The 25,596-nt window shown below is 42.5% G+C and overlaps 1 protein-coding gene across 1 annotated transcript; it reads left to right on the top strand.

Annotated features, from left to right (window-relative positions):
* The first annotated feature begins 946 nt into the window (after positions 1-946).
* On the top strand, positions 947-20,511 carry PPIL6 (peptidylprolyl isomerase like 6). Its single transcript, XM_065402013.1, has 8 exons — positions 947-1,030; positions 2,561-2,656; positions 5,715-5,903; positions 8,338-8,400; positions 8,523-8,670; positions 10,164-10,220; positions 16,306-16,441; positions 20,400-20,511. The coding sequence occupies exons 1-8, from the start codon at positions 947-949 to the stop codon at positions 20,509-20,511; spliced, it is 885 nt and encodes a 294-aa protein (XP_065258085.1).
* Positions 20,512-25,596: the final 5,085 nt, after the last annotated feature.

Genomic DNA, 25,596 nt, shown 5'->3' with positions numbered 1-25,596 from the left:
GCTTTCCACCTTTTCCTGCTCTAAGTCCAGAGACTGACTGCAGACTTCCATGCTGTAGTCTCCTTCTACCCTTGCTTGCTGGTCTTATGCCAGCCCTGCCTGCTCCTGCCCAGCTGGGCTCAATCCTCAGTCAGTGCTTGCCTCTCAGGCCTGTCTCCCCTCTGGTGTGGTTCTAAGGGGCTAAGAAATTTGATAGGTCACATTAACCCTTTCCAGGTCAGTGTGGGATGAACACACCATCATAGAAGCACTTTAGATACCATGTTAATAGAAGTGATATAAATACTTAAGACAGGTAAATTTTCTTGTGTGATTTCTAAAAGAAGATTTGAATATAACTGTCCAAAGAGTGAAAGGTGGGTGCACGTACCCATATAGCCACCTAACCTCCATAAGTAGGTCTGTTTTAATTATGGATAGAGGTTTTAGTGGGAGGTGTCTCTCTCATGGGAAGAAAAAGTAAACATTCTATTGCTATTAATTTATCTTTATTTACCTTTTCATTTTTTTTGTCTATTGTGGTACTATTTTTTAAATTTCATTTGCTGATAGACAGCTAGGATAGTCAATGTGTTGTGCACCTCAGTCACTTTGGCACATTTGAAAACTCCACCCAAGGAGACCGCTGTAGGATGCAGTTAAAGATCTAGCACTGTGTTAATAAAATGCCCAGTGAAAGTGGCACTCACATAAACAATCCCTCTTCCCTGCACGGCACTAGGACATGTATAATGTATGTGCAGGCGGAGTTTCTATCAGTAAGGCTTGTAGTACAACTTGAAGCTGCAGAGCACTAGCCCTGTGATTGGAGTTGCTATAGTGAGCAGAATTCTGTTTACACTCCCTCCTCCAGCTGACCCGGAGCAAGGCTGGGCAGCCAGCAAGAGGAGCAGCAACCAAAGGAGGAAAAACCAGGAGACAGTGTGTGCAGTGGGGTGAGGGTGCCATGGGTCCCCTGCAATTGCAGCAGTTGACGGTGGTGGGGCTTCTCAAGGAGCCTGTGTTCCACGTGGCAAAGTGTACAGCAGAGGTAACTCTTCCCAGGCCATTGTTGCAGCAGAAGAAAGCAGACAGTTTGAAATTCTTCCTTTCTGTTTTTGCTTTCTATGGGCTCTAGGGACAGGAGATTGCAAAAATAGTGGCTGGCATTATTGTTGTTAAAATGAAATACAAGGCAAATTAGGAGACTGTCTGTGGTCCTAGATATTTTTAAGAAATTAAGATTTAAAATTCTGCATTTTGTTCTTTAGAAAGTTTAGAGTTTATAATTTAATCTTATGTATGCATTTATAATGTTCCCTTCACATTGGTATCTACTTATTGGTTGTACAGTTTTTTGTTGTCAAGCATGTGGTACTTAGAACAAACAATTGAAGGATCCTAAAGCATTTATTGCATACTGTAATGCCACACAAGATTTTAAATATAATGAAACAACGTCTGACTTGCTCTGCAACCTTAGGCAAGTCACTTAACCCTTCTATGCGTTTCAATTTCCCCTACTGTAAAATGAGTAAAAATACCTACCTTGCAGGGGTGCTGGGAGATTTAGACCCAGGTCCTTGGTCATAGCCAAGCAGCACACAGTTCAGCTTAGGATGGGGTATGCAAATGTGACCTTTTGTTACGCTAATCCTAAACAGGCTGGCTGCTGAGCTTGTCCCTCATCTTTATTTAGAGCAGTCTAAACTTACCAGCTGCAGATACAGCTGGTGGGGGGAGAAGGTACACCCTGGCCACAAACGCTAATGCGGGAACAGAGAGTGGGGGTTCAGTAGAAGCCTCCTACACTGGGATGATCCTCCAGTGCCCAGCTACCCCGGCTGTAGGGCCATGATCTGTGTAAAGCACTGCAGGATCTAAGTCTTTAATTTGTTCATGTTTGTAATACATTTTGAGATTCTTAGATGAAAGGTACTATAGAAATACAAATTATTATTGAGACATTGCAAACCAGCCTGAATAAAGATCTAGAAAATATACTCCTGGAAACTATTCTGCACTCCAGGAGATGAGCCTAAATGGCCTAACAGGAATGTTCCATATCTAACTTCTACTGTACTGTTCATAAAATGTTAGAGGTAACAAGAACTGGAATTCAGGAACTTCCAAGTTCTAATCCTCACTGTGCCTCTGATTCACTCGATGGCTTTGGGATTGATCTTGCAAGATGCTGAGCATCTGCAACTCTCCATGAAGTCTAGAGCAACTGATGATGCTCAGAGAGCCACAATGTCTCTGTGGCAGTTTCCCCATCTGCTTATCCTCCCTCCCTAATTGGGGTAGTGTGAGTATAACTCGTTAATGTTGGGAAAGCAGCAGCTTTTGCAAATGCTAAAAAACCTCTTAAGTTTAAAATACTAATTTAAAACAGTTGGTGTAGTCTTGTGTAACTGTCTGGAGCTATGTTACATGTGTGAAAAAACTGCCATGAAATAATCAAAATAAAACATAGTGCCTGGATCCTAATCTGTTTGAATAAGAGAATACAAAATGTAATGGGAAATTTTTTTAAGTAAACTGCCTGTAAATAAATATTCCTTTTATTTTGAAAATCTAGGCTCTGAGGCTGAATTTTCCGACCAAGATTGCAGAGCCTGTAGTGCTTCCTCTATTAGAATTTGCATGGCGTGAATATTTACAGGAGAAAAAAAAGGTGCCTCTTTTCCAAAGTGAATTGTGCTTGAATTACCTAGATTTAGTTCTGATTTGTCAAGTGAATGCTATTCTTCTATGCAGTAGATAAAGATAAAGGTGTTCGATACCTTCTCCAAGTTGTTTTCATAATACCATTTGGTTGGTGCAGAAACAAATAAAATAAGCAGGTATTTTGTTTGGTTTGGGAAGAAAACTAAGGTAGGACTAGTCCAAAAGAGGAGGGCAATGGTCTGTCCTTTTCTCTGTGGAAACCTTATTTTAAATATATTTGTAATGCTTGCAGAAGATATAGCATTGGGAAGCATTAGAAAGCCAAGTCCTGTATTTACAGCAGTTGCAGTAGCAAGTGCAAACTTCCCCAGATTGGCCTGCCAATGTGCCTGGACCCTAGTCTGAGGAGACCACTTCTAGGGTTGAACAGAATAGACCACCTTGCGCATCCATTTAATTTTTGGCATCTCTGCTAAATCTGCCACTAAGAATTCAACTGTATTGGGGGCGGGGGGGGGTGTCCTGTATATCATAGAATTATAGAAATGTAGAACTGGGTGGCACCTCGAGTGGTCATCTAGTCCAGCCCCCTGTGTTGAGGCAGGCACAAGTGAACTTAGACTATTCCAGTATCTTTCCAGGTATCAAAATTAGTCTGACTGGTCTACAATGCCCTGGCTCCTCTTTGTTCCCCTTTTTAAAGAGAGGTACTGTGTTTGCCCTTCTCCAGTCCTCTGGGATGTCACCTATCCTCTGAGTTATCAAATAATTGCTAACATTCCAAGATTGCTTCAGCTAGTTCCTTAAGTACCCTAGGTTGAATTTCATCAGGCCCTGCCGACTTGAATAAACCTAGCTGATCTAAATATTCTTTAACCTATTCTTTCCCTATTTTGTCTTGTGTTCCTTGCCCATTGTTGTTAATACACCACTAACTCAATATAATGTGACCCGATATAACACGAATTCGGATATAACGCAGTAAAGCAGCGCTCCAGGGGGGTGGGGCTGCGCACTCCGGTGGATCAAAGCAAGTTCAATATAACGCGGTTTCACCTATAACGCGGTAAGATTTTTTGGCTCCCCAGGATAGTGTTATATCGAGGTAGAGGTGTATTAGTCTTTAGTCAACATTTACCCTTTTAATGGAGATTGAAGCAAAATATGCTTTAAACGTATCAGCCTTCTTGACATCATCAGTTCTTAGCTCTCCTTCCCTGCTATATAGAGGACCCACGTTTGGTCCTCTATATAGCAGGACCAAAGGTGGGTCCTCTATATAGCAGTTTCTGATCTCTTTTTACCATTACCAATCTAGCCCCTCTTTGAATTGGAATTTTTACAACAGAGAAGCAGTATTTTGAAGACTTTTCATTGAAATTAAGACTTCAGAGGTCATATAGGCAACACTTATTACCACAGTGATGCTAATATGCTGTATATGGAAGCTTGGGGCCAAATTCAGCCTTGGCATTAGTGAGCAGCATTATAGTGAAGACAATTGAATTGTGCCAGCTTTCACCAGGACTGAATTTACCCTACATCCTTACCAGCTAGGTTTGTCCTTGCCCTCTAATACATTTCACTATCACAATCTAAAGAAACATGTTTAAAAAGTGAATGCTTAGGTATTTAGGCAATTTTTTTCTATGTATTAATGTATCTTGAGTCTCCGGGTTAATTCCTATAATAAACCTAATTCTGAAAGACAAGAAAGCCCCCATTAATATAATCTTTAATCTTTGTTATGTTAAATCCTAAAAAAAAAAAATGAAAAAAAAAAATGAAAAATCTGACTTGCCTAATAGGGTCCTTACCTATATCTACCATAAAGATGCTTGTTCCAATGGCCAACAAAAATGTCTCAATCATTACAGTTGCCAAAATTGCAACTAAGGTCAACAAACAGGGGCAACCTCTGTTCCAGTCTAATCTATTTAGAGTCTTAGATATGCTAGTGATGTGCGTGGTACAAGAGCCTTGGGTCCATTAAAATCAATACAAATTGCAGACATAGATCCGAGAGCAGCATTGGCTCTTAATTTCTTGCTTTATGATTTTTCGGTTACATATGTTGCTATATTGCATCATTGTTCATGTAGGCAAGCCCTTTGTCTCATTTGATGAGTTAATGAACGGCAAGCCAGGACATGAATGTCCTGTGCACAAACTTGCCATGCGGCCACTGCCACCAGCACTTTTAATGCATAGTAGCAGTGCCCCTATGTCAAGTCACTGCATGGCAAGCTGGTGCACTATAGATTCATACCCTGGCTTGCTGCATGCTAATTCACAAAGTAGACAAGCCCACCCTAGGCCATGTCTATGCTGAGTTTTCTTAGTATATCTGAATATATCTCCCATCATTGCTGTGGCACTGGAACAGATAATGGGGAAATATGAGAGTGGACCAGCTACCATTGTTTTTACTCCCTGTTGTCTAGAGTTGCTCTGTTAAAAATTTCAGACATTGCTGAATACTAGTTCTCCCACCGTTACTTGCACTGATGAAATTGCATAAGTGGTATAGCAATGGTGGGAAAAATCTCATAAAAAAATCAGTATAATTACAAGACTCAACAATTACATATGAGTGTGCTGAAATGTGGTTTAGAGCCCTTGCTTCCCTTGGGGAATCCTTGATTAATTATAGATAACTATAGAGGTTACACCTAGTTTGGTGAATGGGTTTTGCCAAAGCAAACCTCCAAGCTGACCCAAAAGTGGAACCAGAATAATTGTTTTTATGATCATGTTCTGTTATAACAGGATTTTGGAAAGCCTTCTATAACTTTTGGACATTTATTCTTGATTTCAGAAGAAGTTGCAAAATATAGTTGTATGATTCCGATGTTTTATTTTTCATGGTGGTGGTCTTGGGGGGCTGGAGTTTGGGAAGGGAAAGCATAAACACCTAACAAGTAAAAATGAAAAAAATAAATCCATCTAACTAGGTATTTATACCACATTCATCAGCATGGAATCTGAGTATGTATTACTGACTGCTTCTGTACTACATCCAAAGTGTAATTCCTGCAGGTTTTCATTTTTTCTTCTAAATTCAGGAACTGAAAGGTGAAACCTGGGAGTATCCCTCCAGCGTGATGTGTTTTATTGATGGCCAACTGCTGGGAAGTGAACAAGAACTGCTCAAGTGGGCTTATGACAAGTGGAACTACCAAGATTTTAAACCTGTGGCACTTTACCAAGCTATTACTGAGGATTTTTGCACCAAACATATGCAAAACACCAAGGCAGGTTACACTGGTTTCTAATAGGAAATTGTAGGGTCTGTTACCAGCTATATGCTATCTAACTGTAATTATTTGATGTGACTTATCAATGGGTTGCTTGTTTGCTTGCAATTTGGTGGGTAGTGGGGTCTTGGAGAGGGGATAGGAGGGATTGATACTTTCTAGACATGACTTCATAGATCCATCCATATAAATTTGCAGTATGGTTGCCACCCAGTTTTTGACTTCTTGATTTGCACTCTCAATGTCTAAGACCATAGACTTACAATGAAGTTCATGCCGCTGTCATACTAAAGGACTTTTGGTGAAATACACTGACTAGTTATCTTGAGCAGAAGACTAATCAGAGTGCTCCCTGCCCTACCTCATGCTTACTGGGCAAAATGGCAAGCCCAACAAGAAATGAAAGGAGACAACTGCACTGTAGTGCCTAGATCCTCTCCTCCCTCCCACCACCACATGGAAGGTACAGCAAAGAGAAATAATCACTGGAATCCCACTAGAGTTATGGAAAAGAAGAAGAGTTGTCTCCATACCCAGGGAATGGAGAAAGGAGGTGGGAGATTTTGTTTCCCCTAGCAGCCAAGAGGGGAGGGAAATTGTGGAAAGCCACCTCCTACTGGCAGCGAGGAGGAAGAGGAAGGAGAGAATGTCCCCTCTCTCTCAGCAGCCAGGGAATATAGACAGAATAGAGCTAAGTTGTTTCTGGTCAGAACTGGAATGAAAACTGCTGAAATGCCAAAGAAACAAATGCTCTTGTGAAATTTCAGCTAGGACCAAAATCAACAGTGCTACAAATCTCATGAGTAAACCTATTCAGGGCCGGCTCTAGGCACCAGCAAAACAAGCTGGTGCTTGGGGCGGCACATTTTTAGGGGCGGCATGGCCGGCGCCAGAATGCCGCCCCTAAAAATGTGCCCCGGCCGCCCTAGCTCACCTCCGCTGCTGCTGCCGCTCGCGCGCCACGGTGCGCGAAACAGCTGATTCGCGCGCCGCTACTCGTCCTCCCTCCCAGGCTCTCAAGCCTGGGAGGGAGGGAGAGCAGCGGCGCGCAAATCAGCTGTTTCGCGTGCCGCGGCCGCTCGGGGTCTCCCCCTCCCTCCCAGGCTCTCAAACCTGGGAGGGAGGGGGAGATCCCGAGCGGCTGCGGCGCGCGAAACAGCCGTTTCGCGCGCCGCTGCTCCCCCTCCCTCCCAGGCTTGAGAGCCTGGGAGGGAGGGGGAGACTCCGAGTGGCCGCGGCGCGGGCGCTACTTCTCCCCCTCTCTCCCTCCTAGGCTTGAGAGCCTGGGGGGAGGAGACAGGGCTGGGGATTTGGGGAAGGGGCGGAGTTGAGGCGGGGCCGGGGTGGGGTAATTAAAAAACGGGGGGGGGGGGGGCGGCCAAAATTGTTTTTGCTTTGGGCGGCAAAAATCCTAGAGACGGCCCTAAACCTATTCTCTTGAGATTTCCAGAATATGTCTACACTGCAGCTGGGAGCAAGCCTCCCACTCTGGGTAGACAGACTCATCCTAGCAGGGCTTAAGCTAGCAGGCTAAAAATAGGAGTATGGATGTTGCAGGTCAGGCTGGTGCTTGGGCTCTCAAGTCCACCCAACTCCAACCTGATATGCCTGAGTGTAAATACTTCTATTTTTAGTGAACTAATTCAAGCCCCACTAGTGTGAGTCTGTCTATCTGAGCTGGGAGGCTTGCTTCCAGCTGCTGTGTAGACATACCCTCAAGGGGTGAAATCCTGGCTCCATCAAAGTCAGTGGCAAAAACAGACTTCAGCGGGGCCATGGTTTCTCCCAGGATGTCCAGATAAGCTTCAGATAAGCAGCTGAACTTTTCCATCCTTTTCCAAACACTATGATGATTGATTAATGGGTTAATTTTTGTGAATGTTTCTGGAAAATCTAATTCAGTTGTCATATAATTTTTAAAAGTCTTTTTCCTATCAGAGATCAATTTATCCTAAAAAAATGCTGAATTATTAAGTTTGCTTCTTGCTGACTGGAATTTAATTATTTACCTCCTTATATCTGACCAGTGATTTAGCCATCCAGCAAAATGATTCCATTTGGTATAGCAGTCAGTGTTACTATGGATTAATTGGTTGTGATCTTACATGAGCTTCAGTGAACCTGCACCTGCTTACACCAGTGATGAAATGGGCCCAGCCTGATGTCTCCTAGTGCAATATAATGGTGTTTTTTGTCCAAGAATGACCTGAAACTTACTGAATATTTTTTGTTTCAACAAAATACTAGATTATATAGCTAATATTTTATTATTTCTAAAAGCTGTTTTGATACCTAATTATGGGTTCATTATAAAAAGAAGCCTGAGAACATTTTACTGAGCAGCTAAACTGTCTTTCATCATAATAGTGAACACTTAGAAGATATTTGACTCTTTTTTTTTTTTAAACTGGATTTTTCCTGATTTAAACAGCATGTGTTTGTGTACTTGGACATAGCTATTCAGGAGCAGCCCACAGGCACCTTGTTATTTGAGGTAAGATACAGAAGAAAAGAGCAAACATGAGGCCCTGTCTTGCAGCCCTTATCTCAAGAGAAAGGGCTGCAGGATCTGACCTTTTGAAGTTATTTACAAACTTACTTCCCTTCATTTTGCAGCTCTATTCTGATAGGTGCCCCAAAACCTGTGAGAATTTTCGCTCTTTGTGTACAGGAGAAGCAGGGACCTCTCGCAGTGGTCTGGAGCTTACTTATAAAGAGTCAGTTTTTCATCGATTAGTAAAAAATGGCTGGATACAAGGAGGAGGTGGGTTTAAAAACATCTTCTGTAAATCTGGTGTAATTCAGATTTTGGATAGAATAATCAGCATGAAAAGTAGATTTTGTCCAACAAAATAAAGCTGAACTTAGAGATGTAACCAATTTGTGATGGACAAGGTTTTAACTGAGGTGTATATGCAACAAAAAGCAGTGTCTTCTCTCTTGGTGATCTTGTTCTCTAATTATAGGCAAAACATGGATAAGGAATCAATAGTCCGTATTATTATTTTTTTAATTAGCCAAAAGTTTTTTCACAAGCCTCTTTGGCAAGAAATTAGGAAATTAGCTGGAAACATTTAAACATTGAGAAAATCCGTAAGAAACATCCTATGTGTTTTGTATAGATGTTACTTTACAGGAGTATTTAACCAGTCATAGATATCCAAAGGTTTTGGTGACATGGAGCATATTTGAACATTGGGATTGTGCATGAAAAGTGTCATTATGAATCTAGGAAATAGCTTAGTAAATGATGAGTAAGCCAAGAAAACAGAGCATTTCAGTAAAAGTAAACATAGTTAGGTGTGTTTGAAGGGATTTCCTTCATTTCTTCCTCTCAGCTTCTCTTCTCTCACCTCCTTGCATCTCTTCCCTGTTTCCTTCCTACTCCAAACATTGTTTACTTAATGCCGTTTTAAGATCAGATTTACAAGACATCCTTTTTGCTTTTCCCAAGTAACTAATAGAAATACATCTGAGGTCCAGAAGAGCAACTTAAAATAATTGGCTTACTTCTGAGGAGGATTTCCTTTTACCTGACTGGCATATACAAGAGTTTTTAAATAAACTAACACGAACTGTTTGTTTTTTGTTTTTCAAACTGTTTTCAATTGTGCTTTTGTGTTTCCTATACTTGTCAGCTTTGCATAATGGCTGGGAGTTTACTAAAGGCTTACTGGCCCTGACTTGTTATATTATCAGATCCTTATTTTCATCATCCCTTGTTCTAAGCACAGGTAATTATTTATGGATACAGGGCGTATTCACTGTGGCACATTTTCATATACTGAAATCTGTTCCTTAAGACTAGTACCTCAGTCCAGCAACACTCTTGAAGTATGTTACTAAACATTGGAAACTAGGTACGCAGGTACTTGTATTAGCATAGCAGCAAGAAGGTGTGTGTGTGTGTGTGTGTGTATATATGTGTGTGTACATATATATATATAGTTTCTTATTGTATATATGGAGTAGTTATTTCTGGAGACACCACCTCTTGGAGTGAGAGATTAATTCATTCTGCAATTCCAGTAAGGCCCCAATCCTGCAGTTGATAGCATGCAGGCAGACTGTTGCACCTGTGTGGAGACCATTGAATTCAAACCAGACTCCATACAGGTGCAGCAGTCCACCTGCATATTATCAGTTGCAGGACTGGGACCCATGTCCTTAACCTCTGTTGAAACTGCCCAATGAAAGTGCCAATTAATGCCAGTGGTGAACATTTGTATTCTGTCACTTTTGTCTAATCACATACAGACATAACAGCTGGAAGAGGAGATGGTGGTGAGTCAATTTATGGACCCACTTTTGAAGGTATATTTAAATTTCCTTATCTTACCATGCATAAGCCAAACTTCCAGTAAATAACTGGATTTTCACTGAAGTGTTCTCAGGTTTAGTTAGTTTTTTTTTCTTTTCTTTCATTTTCATCACTTACATCTCAACAGTGGTTTCAGACTTTCTCGTATCAGTCAGGATTATTCTCTAATTGTTATTAACATAGTTCTCCTGGCAAACTGCTTTAGTGGGTTGATTTTCTGACTGGTAATCCTGGCTCTGCCACTGACTCACTATGTGATTTTTCAGCTTCACCTGTCTGTGTCCATTTTCTCCAACTGTAAAATAAGGATAATACTTAACAACCTACCTGACAGGAATGTTATGAACATTCATGCTTGTAAAAGGGCTTTGAAAATTTGAAGCACTATAATGGGTAAATGTTAAGTGTGGGTTCTGTGCTTCCACTGATACCACATATTCATTTGTGATGATTCTCAGAATGGCCAGGACTGTGAAAAACCTTGTTACCCCCCTGCCTCCAGCAGTAGAAAGACTTTCTGGTGATTAACTGGGTGTCAGCTCCTTGACATCATCAGCCTGTTAGCCACCCAAACAATCTCCTCAGGGCTCTGCCTGCCCTTACTTTCCCTGACAGCTGTAACCAATAGATGAACCCCAGTCCCCAAACCCTTTGAAGCATTTCCCTCTAGTGTTCAGCCCCTTATTGACTGAACACTAACAGTAATACTGTGCCTGATGTCCCCAAGGGAACACTATACACACCAGCTTCCACAATTCAACTCAGGATCAGCTCTTTGTGCAATACCACAGCACTAAGATAAGTTTATAGCGAAAACAATCATAAATTTATTATCAAAGACCAAGAATAAGAGATAGCGATTAAGAATAATGGATATAGAAGGATTACATATAAAACAAAATAAGTATATGCTTTTTAGAGACTAAACTTAACAGGCTAACCTCCTGTCTAAAGCAGTCTTATCTCACCCAAAGGCTTTTATAGTATTTCCTACCGAGGCTGATTGAGATCTCATTTTTATGAATGTAAATGCACTCTCTGTTTACTTCCATGGTGCAGGATAAAGGGGTTTCTCCTTGACTTCTGCTTATATCCCAAAGTTCTTGGTCTGTCTTCAGTGACAATAGAACCCCTGTCTCTTGTTTTTTCTATTGATTTCATATCCTCCTGTTGACTTTGTATGTAAATGACTCCCCACTGTTATTTACAATGCTTACTTTACCTGCGGACCAACAGAGACAGGTGAATGAACATTCTTTGTCTGGTAGAAACCTGTTTGTCTACTCTCCCTTAATACAGACTTTAGGAACATATTTTTAGTATACATACATAACTTTTTAAATAGTATATGTACATAACCAGTGGGGCACTGGCTTTCATTTAAGACCTCACATGATTTTCTTCATGGATAAATATTATGAAAGAGGTGCGCTACGTATAGTGAGTTTGTCAAGCCTGCTAGGAGTTGCTGTTACAGAAGAGCAAAACCTTTGCCAGCTGGCACCAATGGGCCTCTGTCACATCATTATACTGGGATGGTTTAAATATGCTGAAATTAATGGAAGTTACTTGTTTTTCACTCTGAGAAAACTGGAATCAGGCAGCTTTAGAGTCTTAGGACCAGATTTTGATCTCATTTATACAGCATTGTTACTTCACTGACTTTATGGAGTTACCCCTGATTTACACCAGAGTGAGATTAGAGCCAGACCCTTAGTCTCTCAACTCTAACTGTGAGAATCTAGAATTACTGAACAGGAGCTACATATCATAACATCAAACCAAAGGTGCAAACCCCTATAATCATAAGAATAATAAAATTGTCAATGGCAGAGCAATATTTAAGAAGAACAACTCAAATAAACAGTCAAAGCAGCAATTTAAAGGGGGAAGGGTCTGTTTAGATTAACAATTAGCCGTAAAGATATTTTATGACCGTTCAAGCCAGCTGGGAACTAGTCTATATTCTCTTACATAAAGCGTCCTTACTGCCAGTGTTGTAAATTGTCACATTTCAGCAAACTGGCCTTCTGCCTACAGTTCAGAACTGCCAAGTGTAACTGCATGCAGTGTAGTTGTAGCCGTGTTGGTCCCACGATATTAGAGAGACAAGGTGGGTGAGGTAATAGCTTTTATTGGACAAACTTCTGTTAGGGCTGGTCTACACTGGGGGGGGGGGGGGGGGATCGATCTAAGATACGCAACTTCAGCTACGAGAATAGCGTAGCTGAAGTTGACGTATCTTGGATCGACTTACCTCCCGTCCTCACGGCGCGGGATCGATGGCCACGGCTCCCCCGTCAACTCCGCTTCTGCCTCTTGCCCTGGTGGAGTTCCGGAGTCGACGGGGAGCGCGTTCGGGGATTGATTTATCGCATCTAAATCGAGACGCGATAAATCGAGCCCCGATAGATCAATTGCTACCCGCCAGTCCGGCGGGTAGTGAAGACGTACCCTTAGTGAGAAAGACAAGCTTTCGAGCCACACAACGCTCTTCTTGAAGTCGGTCCAATAAAAGATATTACCTCACCCACCAAGTGTAACTGCAGTCTTTATTTTCAAAGACAGTTAAGTTTTCAGTGACAATAAGAAGTGATTCGCACCTTGAGACTGCAGGACTAAGCAAAAGGGCCAAAGTTTGCATTTAAACTATATCCAGGTAATTGGACTGTTTTTAGGAACATATGAATTATTGCCACGGTGCTGCCTTGCTGGAAAGTAGCATAGACATGGAGGAAAGTTTACAGGAACTTTCAAGTCATTGAAAATTAAACAAGTGATTCCCACAAAGCCTGCAAACTTTTCTCAGAGTCCCTGTCACTTTCCCTCAGGCAGCACTGCATATTGCCTACCAAAAATTGGGCAAGAGAAAGTCGGAGAGTGGCCTGTCCTCCTTCCAACATCACATGTACCTGGAGTAGTGTGAAGCATAGATCCTCAGAACACAGGATTCTCAGCAAGAAAGTAACCTGTTTCCTGGGGAAACCATCCATCAGGTCTATAAGATAAATCAATGGAAACCAAGACATTTTAATAACGTGCTAGAAATCTTCATCCGATTCCTCTTCCCCACCCATGCTGCATAGATAACTAATACAGACGGTACTGGAACACTACCAGCTGTGCATCTGCTATTCTTTATATGTTCTCTTTCAATGCACCTGCTCCAGAGCTGTTCTGGAAACTGTGGGCTTTCCTGCTGGCAGGAACAATCTGGGCAATCCTAAAACAAACAGCAGTGTGCACTGGGCAGCCCCAGCTGGGAGAGTGTGTGCCTGAGGCACAACCTCTGCCGTTGCTCCTCCTGGACTGGTGTAGCTCCACACCACTCTGTGCAGGATTGTGGCATAAATGCCACTCTAGTCCTTAATATTTTATAGTGCTTTACATATACAACATGCTGTTCCAATGTTAATCCTCACAACATCCATGTGAGGTAAGTAGTGTGTTCTCCATTTTACAGATAGGGAAAACTAAGAGAGGAAAAGTGACTAGCCCAAGGCCACACAGCAAGACATTGGCAGAGTCAGGATTAGAATTAGAGGATTTAGTAACTTGCAACTCTGTGTGTGTTCCTCCAGACAAACCCAGTACCTGTCATTTGTTATCTTGGAGAGAAGCTTGTCTTTTATCACTCTTGTAATTCTATTTGAGGCAGCAGTAGATATAGGATTAGGAAAGTAATTTAATTTTAAAATAGACTTAATTTGAGTTCTGTCAACCTTATAATTGTCCCTAAAAGGAATTTTATTACCCTCTTTCACACACCACAAATACCGATTCTTCAAAAGAGAAGATTTTCCATATTGAACCCTCTTTTAAAATTAAAAGATAATTCTTTTCAGTCCTTTATAAAGGTGGTCACTCAGATATGGAATTTTAATGTGATGATTATATGGCTTTCCTACTGTTTTCCACCAAACTATTTACATAGATATTTTTGCTGTCTGAGATCAGTGACAGATGCCACTCACAGATGCTAAGATTCTATGAATGTCCACAGTTGACAAACATCCATTCACTTCAATATTCTGTGAAATGAATGGGATGTTTCTACATTTCCCTGAAATTAGCGCAAAGTACTGAGGTAATTACAGAAAACCACTTAGACTGAAGTATTGTTTTTTTAAAACGAAGCCTAATCCAAAATTACACTGCTGAAGTCATTACTGCAATTCACAAGCAGCAGCATAGGAGCAACTGTTTCATTTAGAATTTAATTGCCATTTTTATTAATTAGTTTGGGAGAACAAACCTCAAATAGAGTAAGAATAACAAAACATGGAAGAATAATAAAATCCCTACTCACATCTTCAGCCCAAATTTCCATCATTCCTTTTGAGTTTGTGAAGAGCTCTCCTTGGGTTCTTGCTTACACAATATGATATATCTGCCTAAGCAGCAAAGGGGCTTAGAGATGTTTCAGCTTGCAGATCTGTATCAATTCCTCCACCATCCCCATCCCCCAGGCATATCTCACATTCCTTCTGTGACCTCCTGTCCACCAGCATTCATTCTCTGAGGCTTTCCACCCTCTTTCTTTCCCTCCCTGGCCTCCCTCTCCTCAGCTGCCTCACGTTCATCAACAACTCTTTTCTCTTCTGCACCCTGTTCCTTGGGCTCTCCCACCTCCAAAATGTGTCTTACACTTTGCATCCATTACTCTTCTGCACCACGGAATGCTTCTGGAGAAAATCCAGGGACCACTCAGACTTCCTCAATTAAAAATCTGTTCTTTGTGCTATGAGTGTATTTGCTAAACAACTCTCCATCTTCTCCATGATAGCCTGTCATCCTTCCGAAATCCTGCTGCAAATATCTAAATTACCTGCCACTCCAGCCATGTTCTACCCCTCAACTAATCCCCTCATCCTTCACAACAGTCCTAAGCAACTTGTCCTGGCCTTCAGGTCCCTGCATAAGCTGCTGCCTACCTCTCTGCTCTTTTAGCTCTTCTCCCCATCCCTGCTGTAACTCCTTTGACTTCAGTTTGCTTTTTATTTGCTCTTGTTAACTCTCCATATGCAGCAAACAGCACTGAGCGAGTCTTATAAATAAACATGCCAGTTATTGTAAGCTGTTCTGATAAAATAGCTTCTGTTTTATGTGGTTTAGTTAATTGTGTTTAAGCATGGCATTGTGTAATGTGTACTTTGGTGAGGAAAGTAAGCTCTGTGGTGACAATGGCTGCACTGGATTTTGGATTTTCTCTGATCGCTGCACAGAACACTGAGCAAAGGTGGAAAGAAAATTGTAGCCCAGTGTCTCTTTTCATCCTCACCCGTCTAATGCCAAGGGAAGAAACTGCAATAAATCCAGTGTTGTCACCACTGCTAACTCTCTCCCTTTTTATCCCATCCCATAGCCCCAGCTGGCCTTTAATCATATAGTTCCCAGAACATGATAGAACTTGGTGCTCCCTAAAAATTAGCAAATGGAAGTTAATATGGAGGGTTAGAATCAGAGTCTAGGAGTCAGCAGTTCTGGGTTCTGCTGTTGACTTACCATCTGACTCAGGACAAGTCATTATGGCACAGAACGATGAGTACTTAGCACTGCTGAAAATCAGGCCATTCACTTCTAAGTGCCTCAGTTTCCTCATCCATAAAATAGGAATAATGCTAACCAGCCTATACACTGTTATTTCTCAAGTGCTCTGAGATCCTCAGATAAAAGATGCTATAGCAGAATTGTCATAATATTAAAAAAGTCTGCAGCATGTTAGCAACTACATTTTGAATATTTATCACTAAGGTTTTTTTCCAGGAGGATAACCCAAAATTATTCCTAAACCTCTTTCTAGGAAGCAGAATCCAGTGATCCAGAGTCAAAGGAAGCTGTAATTCCCTTCGTTTCCATTCAGTAGCTTGGGGGCAAGTTGAAGGGAGACCTGCTGAAAGGCTCCCAATGTACAGTATATAATAGGAAAGAAAGTAATAAGAATGGGGGAGAGGGAGAAGGAAGCAAGAGGCGAGAAAGGGGTTGTAGAAGAGGAGGGGCTGTAGCAGTTGCAAAAGTGAGTAAAAGTGGAAGGAGGCAAACTAAATCTATGATCATTTATTACTGTAAACTTTCTAGATGAAAACTTTTCCATTCCTCACAACAAAAGAGGGATTCTTGGGATGGCCAACAAGGGACGTCACAGCAATGGTTCACAGTTTTATATCACACTACAGCCAGCTCCCTATATGGATAAAAAATATGTGGCTTTTGGGTATGTATACTACAGAGACATTTTAAAATGTTTTTAAAAAAATACTCCTAGCTATCTAAGACACCACTGCCCAAGATTGAGATTCTGTGCTGCATCTCTGAGAGGCACCGCACAGAACTCACAGCTCGGGGCAGAGGGTTTAAGCCACTTTTGCACCCTCCCAGTCTGAAGCTACACCAGGGGCTAGAGAGGCTCCTGGCAAAACATAAGGCAGGTCTAGGGCCCTGTGTATGTCCAGGTGTATACAGTAGACTTTTGCTATCATAGCTGTGTTGTTCAGAGGTGTGATGAGGTGCTATTGCTGACTGACATAGCTGAGCCAACAAAAATCCCTAGTGTAGACAGTTATATACCTGCAAAACTGCACTCTTACTGGTATAATGTATTTCACTCGGGCAGGCTAGAATAAGCTATACTGGAAAAAGCATAGTTTTGCCAGTATAAGCTACATCCACACTAAAAGCACTTTGTCAGTACAGCATACTAGTACAGTTATATGGACAAAGCGCTCCTAATGTAGACCTGGCCTAAGAAAAAACAGCCTCCCAAAGATTGCAAAGATGTCCTGGGAAAGCAGCATATAGCTGCCTCTGCACTGCTTGCACCAGGGGAATCCTTCCCCAGCCAGAGCCAGGAATGAAATCCTGGCCCCATTGAAGACAATGGCAAAACTCCCAATGACTTCAGTGGAGGCAGGATTTCACCCTGGGGCTTTTAAGATCCTTTTACCCAGCTAGCGGTTCCTAGCATAAAGGGACTGGGAGTGTGGGAGGCACAAGACTCTCATGCCAGGGTGATTATTGTCTAATGCACCATAGAGGAGTACAGCATTTCAAAAGCAAAAAAAAAAAAAAAAAAAGCATACCAATACAACATGCAAAAAACAAACTTAAAATAAGTTCTAACTGGATGTGTTTAAATCAGTGGCATCTGACTTTAATTTCTACACTGTACACTGGAGTCTCTTGTTATCTTACCAGGGACTCCCTGCTTTAAAAGCACAGGAAATTTCAAGCACTGCTCTTATAGCATTGCCCAATGTATAAACATATTAGGAGCTTACTCCAGCAAGAGCAAAGAGTGGCCGCAAAGAGGGCAGTTCAGCACTATATGGAGTTACCATGCTATAAATTGGCACACCACTCCTTACACCTTGGCCTTCCACAGGTATGCAACAACATTCTGCAATAGCAATAGAAACTTTTACATTAAAATAGCTACTGCACACCTCATTGGCCTGTCCTGGACACACGTTCCACATCAGTGATCCATTCACAACCTTCTAACATATCCTCCCCCTATCCCCAATACCTGTGCCAAAGATAAGGTGCAGAGTTCTCTACATGAACTGCTAGCAAACCCGTGTGTACACCGCTTAACACAGGGTTTTATAAGATTGAGCCCTGCACATTGCAGCTCAGGACAGTTTAGAATTGTAAATTATTGTATCGGTTTCATGATTCAGATTAATTAAGAAGAAAACTGATCTAAGACTTCAAAAAGTGTGTGTGTGAGAGAGAGAGACTAAACCATTTTAATTAAATGCAGAACAATTTCTGACAATATTCCTCTTGACCTTTTTCTTCTTGAAATGGAAGAAGAGTAGTAGATACCATGGACACTTGTAGCCACAAAATTCTGGAAAGGTGTCTATATGCTGCAACATATATTGCTTTGAATAATTACAGCTACAGATAGCTCAAAGTGTAGCATTTTTCTGTCTCCTAAAATGCTAAATATTGGGATATTTTCAGAGCAAACAGCTGCAATGTTAGTCTGCTGTGAAGAACAATCCTATAAAGAAAATAACAGGAGTACTTGTGGCACCTTAGAGACTAACAAATTTATTAGAGCATAAGCTTTCGTGGGCTACAACCCACTTCTTCGGATGCATATAGAGTGAACCATATATTGAGGAGATATATATACACACACATACAGAGAGCATGAACAGGTGGGAGTTGTCTTACCAACTCTGAGAGGCCAATTAAGTAAGAGGAAAAAAACTTTTGAAGTGATAATCAAGATGGCTCAGTACAGACAGTTTGATAAGAAGCAAGTGTGAAAATACTTACAAGGGGAGATAGATTCAATGTTTGTAATGGCTCAGCCATTCCCAATCCCTATTTAGCCCTGAGTTGATTGTGTCTAGTTTGCATATCAATTCCAGCTCAGCAGTCTCTCGTTGGAGTCTGTTTTTGAAGTTTTTCTGTTTTAAGATAGCCACCCGCAGGTCTGTCAAAGAATGGCCAGACAGGTTAAAGTGTTCTCCCACTGGTTTTTGAGTATTATGATTCCTGATGTCAGATTTGTGTCCATTAATTCTTTTGCGTAGAGACTGTCCGGTTTGGCCAATGTACATGGCAGAGGGGCATTGCTGGCACATGATGGCATATATCACATTGGTAGATGTGCAGGTGAACGAGCCACAGATGGTATGACTGATGTGATTAGGCCCTATGATGGTGTCACTTGAATAGATATGTGGACAGAGTTGGCATCGGGCTTTGTTACAAGGATAGGTTCCTGGGTCAGTGTTTTTGTTCAGTGATGTGTGGTTGCTGGTGAGTATTTGCTTTAGGTTGGGGGGTTGTCTGTAAGCGAGGACAGGTCTGTCTCCCAAGATCTGTGAGAGTAAAGGATCATCTTTCAGGATAGGTTGTAGATCTCTGATGATGCGCTGGAGAGGTTTTAGTTGGGGGCTGAAGGTGACAGCTAGTGGTGTTCTGTTATTTTCTTTGTTGGCCCTGTCTTGTAGGAGGTGACTTCTGGGTACTCGTCTGGCTCTGTCAATCTGTTTTTTCACTTCAGCAGGTGGGTATTGTAGTTTTAAGAATGCTTGATAGAGATCTTGTAGGTGCTTGTCTCTATCTGAGGGATTGGAGCAAATGCGGTTATATCTTAGAGCTTGGCTGTAGACAATGGATCGTGTGGTGTGTCCTGGATGGAAGCTGGAGGCATGTAGGTAAGTGTAGCGGTCAGTAGGTTTCCGGTACAGGGTGGTATTTATGTGACCATCGCTTATTAGCACAGTAGTGTCCAGGAAATGGACCGCTTGTGTGGATTGATCTAGGCTGAGGTTGATGGTGGGATGGAAATTATTGAAATCATGGTGGAATTCCTCAAGGGCTTCTTTTCCATGGGTCCAGATGATGAAGATGTCATCAATGTAGCGCAAGTAAAGTAGGGGCGTTAGGGGACGAGAGCTAAGGAAGCGTTGTTCTAAGTCAGCCATAAAAATGTTGGCATACTGTGGGGCCATGCGGGTACCCATAGCAGTGCCGCTGACTTGAAGGTATATATTGTCCCCAAATGTGAAATAGTTGTGGGTGAGGACAAGTTCATGCTCTCTGTATGTGTGTGTATATATATCTCCTCAATATATGGTTCACTCTATATGCATCCGAAGAAGTGGGTTGTAGCCCACGAAAGCTTATGCTCTAATAAATTTGTTAGTCTCTAAGGTGCCACAAGTACTCCTGTTATTTTTGCGGATACAGACTAACACGGCTGCTACTCTGAAACCTATAAAGAAAAGAACATATAAGACATGAACCCTTTATTTTAAGAGACAGCCATATTGAGAAAACTATAGTTATGTTATTATAGCCTAATAGAAGGAATTCAGGATTTCTAACTGACTTGCTCTGACCACTGACAGGCACTAAAGGTAGATAACACAGTTGTATTCACTACTAAATTATAGTGTTTCCTGATCTTCAAATTGTTGGTGTATTTTCCTGATCCTCTACCCATATGCATCATTTATACATATGTATGTTCCTACATTTTTGTTAAATCATGCACATTTAACATAACTTGTACTGGAAAATGAATACCATGGAACTCAAATGGTCAAATAGATTACTAAAACTATAGAGCTTTATGGTAGTGATCAGATAGTTAATTATAATTTTACTGACTTTTTATGTATATATAATTTCCACCTTTACTTTAGACAGCTGATTGAAGGTACAGAAGTTCTTCAGAAACTAGAAGATGTATCTACGTACAATGAAAGGCCTGTAGTAGAATGTAAAATTAACAACTGTGGTGTTCTTGTGCCTTGATTACAGCCCATTTCACTTCCTACTGTAATGTGTAAAAATGCATATGTTTCTGACCAGCCTTTTATAGATTTTGTAGGCTTTTTTTAATCTAAAATAGCATTTTTATACATCTATACTTTAGCTTGATATTTTTTCTATTCTAAACATGTTCATGGCTTGTTCACACACATTCTTACATGAGTATACTAATGGGCTTGGGAATTTAACTTCGTGCCGTTATATAGCTATACAAATTATTGTGTAAATATGGATGTCCAGTGAGAGATTACATTACTGTAGGCTGCACTATAAATAATCCTATTAAGTAGAACACCAATTAGCACTACTTCATAAATGAATTTGCTATTGATTGTATCCATTCATCACAATCAGTTATTTACCTTTGGCCCAATTCTGCCATTCTTGAGTCACACTAAGTCAGACCTTACACCACTGGTAGTACTATTAAAATCAGTGCATGTGGGGTAAGGTACAACTCAACATAAGGGTGGTACTGGGCGGTCTCTGAATATTAGAGGTCTGATCTTACTTACACCAGTTTAAACCAAGAGTTACCACTGAAGTCAATGGACCTACACCAGAGTAAAACCAGTATACATAACATTAGACCCAGGCCCTAGACATATATTTAATTATTTTGTTTACAGATTGTATCAAATTATTAAGATATTTGGACTCAACTGAACCCATTAAAATGCTAAAATTACTCCAAAACAGGAAATTATAAGCTATATCCTATTTGCAAAATCTCACGGATATCTTGGATAAGTGAATAGCAATGAGTAGATGTGGTTTCAGTGAGTGTGGAAGTTCCACATAAAGAAGTCAATGTTTATCTAAATGCTGTAAAAACACCTTTATTTATGACTCAGGAGACTAAACACACAATTCATTGCCAATTGCCGTAGTAGTAATTTCTGAGATGAAAGATCTCTCTTAGGCATAGCACAGGAGTAGTGACAGCAGATGGTTTCAACAGAAGCTGGCAAATGGCTGGCAAGAGTGTGGAAAATGAAAAAGTGTCCCAGAATCTCAAGGAAGGCAATCTATAACAATTAAAATCTCTCTAACATGTCTGCAACTGGCAAAAGTCTTTGAATTTTTACTTTACCTTCCTGTGTAAAGCACTCTGAAATCAACAGATGAAAATTTCTAAGAGCTAAGTATAACAATGACTTTTTTGTGTTAGCATTTGGATTCTGGTAATCAGAACCAATAAAATTTCCCACTGTAATTTGACTATAGAATTATTATCTTCACTGCTTCGTTCTATGCCAAAGTTGAAATGGACAAGTTAATAGATTTTCTAATTAAAAGAAAAATGACTGGAAAATTATTTGTTTGTTTCTCTTCAGTAACAAGAGATGCCTATTAAGCACATTTTTTCTTTGCAAAAATATTTACATAAACTACATTAATTCCTTTAGTAGGAAGTAGTCATGGGGGATTGTCTGAATGTGACTGGCACCTTTAAGAGGGAATGGGTATGTCTACACTACAGGATTAATCCGAATTTATATAATTCGAATTTAGGAAACCGATTTTATAAATTCGAATGTATTCGGCCACACTAGGCACCATTAATTCGGTGGTGTGCGTCCAAGCTACCATAGTAGCATCGATTTCCAGAGCGTTGCATTGTGGGTAGCTTTTACATAGCTATCCCATAGTTCCCGCAGTCTCCACCCCCCTTGGAATTCTGGGTTGAGACCCCAGTGCATGATGGGGCAAAAAACATTGTCGCAGGTAGTTCTGGGTACAGCCTCCCCCTCCCTCCCTGAAAGCAACGGCAGACAACCATTTCGCGCCTTTTTTCCTGAGTGAACTCTGCAGACTCCATTCTGCATCAAGCATGGATCCCGTTGTGCTCCAGAACGCAGTCTTGAACATTATAAACACCTCGCGCTTTCTCGTGGAGTTTATGCTTACACAGGACCAGAAAAAAGAGGCGAGGAGGAGGAGGCGGCGATTGCAGCGCAGCGACCAGCGTGATGAGGACATGGACACGGACACAGAATTCTCTGAGACCGCGGGCCCCGGTGCTTTGGAGATTATGATGTTAATGGGCCAGGTTATAGGCTTGGAACGCCGATTCTGGGCCCGGGAAACAAGCACAGACTGGTGGGACCGCATAGTGTTGCAGGTGTGGGACGATTCCCAGTGGCTGAGAAACTTTCGCATGCGTAAGGGCACTTTCATGGAACTTTGTGACTTGCTTTCTCCTGCCCTGAAGCGCCAGAATACCAAGATGAGAGCAGCCCTCACAGTTGAGAAGCGAGTGGCGATAGCCCTGTGGAAGCTTGCAACGCCAGACAGCTACCGGTCAGTCGGGAATCAATTTGGAGTGGGCAAATCTACTGTGGGGGCTGCTGTGATGCAAGTAGCCAAAGCAGTCACGGAGGTGCTGCTACGAAAGGTAGTGACTCTGGGAAATGTGCAGGTCATAGTGGATGGCTTTGCTGCAATGGGATTCCCTAACTGTGGTGGGGCAATAGATGGAACCCATATTCCTATCTTGGCACCGGAGCACCAGGGTACCCAGTACATAAACCGCAAGGGGTACTTCTCAATGGTGCTGCAAGCACTTGTGGATCACAAGGGACGTTTCACCAACATCCATGTGGGCTGGCCGGGAAGGGTTCATGACGCTCGCGTCTTCAGGAACACCAATCTGTTTAAACGGCTGCAGCAAGGGACTTACTTTCCGGACCAGAAAATAACCGTGGGGGATGTTGAAATGCCAATTGTTGTTCTTGGGGACCCAGCCTACCCCTTAATGCCATGGCTCATGAAGCCATACACAGGCAGCCTGGACAGGAGTCAGGAGTTGTTCAACTACAGGCTGAGCAAGTGCAGAATGGTGGTAGAATGTGCATTTGGCCGTTTAAAAGGTCGCTGGCGATCCTTATTGACTTGCTCAGACCTCAGCCAAACCAATATCCCCATTGTTATTACTGCTTGCTGTGTGCTTCACAATCTCTGTGAGAGCAAGGGGGAGACCTTTATGGCAGGGTGGGAGGCTGAGGCAAATCGCCTGGCTGCTGATTACTCGCAGCCAGACACCAGGGCGATTAGAAGAGCACACGATGAAGCGCTGCGCATTAGGGAAGCTTTGAAAACCAGTTTCATGACTGGCCAGGCTACAGTGTGAAATTTATGTTTGTTTATCCTTCCTGAAAACCCACCCCCTTTATTGACTCATTCTCTGTAAGGAACCCACCCTCCCCCTTCCCCCAGCTTGCTTTCAAAGGAAATAGTCACCATTGTTTAAAAATCATTTATTCTTTATTAATTGATTATAAAAAGAGGGAGAGAACCTGAGTGGGGTTTGGGAGGAGGATCAGCGGGAAGGAAAAGCCCAGTAAAAGAAGGTTAAGAAAATGGCAGCCTTTTGCTTGGGCTGTCCACTGGGGTGGAATGGGAGGGTGTACGGAGCCTCCCCCCCCCCGTGTTCTTAAACGTCTGGGTGAGGAGGCTATGGAACATGGTGAGGAGGTAGGGGGGTTATACAGGGGCTGTAGCGGCACAGAACCTGAGTGGGGTTTGGGAGGAGGATCTGCGGGAAGGAAAAGCCCAGTAAAAAAAGGTTAAAAAAATGGCAGCCTTTTGCTTGGGCTGTCCACTGGGGTGGAATGGGAGGGTGTACGGAGCCTCCCCCCCCCGTGTTCTTACACGTCTGGGTGTGGAGGCTATGGAACATGGTGAGGAGGTAGGGGGGTTATACAGGGGCTGTAGCGGCACTCTGTTCTCCAGCAGCCGTTCCTGAAGCTCCACCAGACGCCGGAGCATGTCTGTTTGCTCACGCAGCAGCCCCAGCGTTGCTTCCCGACTCCTCTGATCTTCCTGCCGCCACCTCTCATCTCGAGCGTCTCTCCTCTCCTCACGTTGGTCCCTTCTGTCCTCACGTTGGTCCCTCATGTCCTCACGTTGGTCCCTCCTGTCCTCACGGTCACTGGCTTCTTTCCTATACTTGCAAACCGTCTCCTTCCACTCATTCAGATGAGCTCTTTCATTCCTGGTGGATTGCATGATTTCGGAAAACATCTCTTCTCTCGTCTTTTTTTTACGACGCCTTATCTGGGATAGCCTTCGGGAAGGAGGAGGGAGGCTTGAAACATTTGCACCTGCTGGAGGGAGTGAAAAAAGGAGAGAATTTTTTTAAAAGATACATTTTTCAGAACAATGCTTATACTCTTTCACGGTGTATACTATTCACATTACATAGCACATGTGATTTCTGTGCAAGGTCGCATTTTGCCTCTTAATATTGAGTGCCTGTGGCTTTGCTGCTAGAGATCACAGACGCAGGTCCGGGCAACAGAATTCACCTTGCATGCTGCCATGGTAAGCCACTGTCTTTAGGCTTCTGCGCCCTGCTTTCCCACATACCAAGCAAAGCCCGTTGTGCTGCAGTTTTCCTGTTAGCTTGTTTTCTGCTGCTGAAGGTTAACACCCCCCCCCCCATCCAATTCTCTGGGATGAGTGCTTTCTCCCTCCCCCCACCGCGTGGCTGGTATCAGGGAAGATCCCTGCAGGAACCAAACTAACAACACCCCCCCCCCACCCGCCATGAATTCTCTGGGATGAGTGCTTTCTCCCTCCCCCCACCGCGTGGCTGGTATCAGGGAAGATCCCTGCAGGAACCAAACTAACAACCCCCCCACCCCCACCCGCCATGAATTCTCTGGGATGAGTGCTTTCTCCCTCCCCCCACCGCGTGGCTGGTATCAGGGAAGATCCCTGCAGGAACCAAACTAACACCCCCCCCCCACCCGCCATGAATTCTCTGGGATGAGTGCTTTCTCCCTCCCCCCACCGCGTGGCTGGTATCAGGGAAGATCCCTGCTAGCAAAACGCGAAAAGCTCTGGGCCAATCCTCCCCCCCCCCCCCCTTTGCACTTCGCTAAATGCAGGGAAGGATTTCTTTTCAGCCACAGGCAAACAGCCCAGTAGGAACGGCCACCTCTGTCCCCTTAATTAAATTCCCTTATTTCAACCAGGTTACCCTAAGCGATATCACTCTCCTGAGGATTACACAGCAAGATAAAGAACGGATGTTGCTTGAATGCCAGCAAACACCGGGAC

This window comes from Emys orbicularis, chromosome 3 (genome assembly GCF_028017835.1).
Source record: "Emys orbicularis isolate rEmyOrb1 chromosome 3, rEmyOrb1.hap1, whole genome shotgun sequence".
Taxonomy (NCBI): Eukaryota; Metazoa; Chordata; order Testudines; family Emydidae; genus Emys; species Emys orbicularis.
This window is presented reverse-complemented; position numbering and strand designations above follow the sequence as displayed.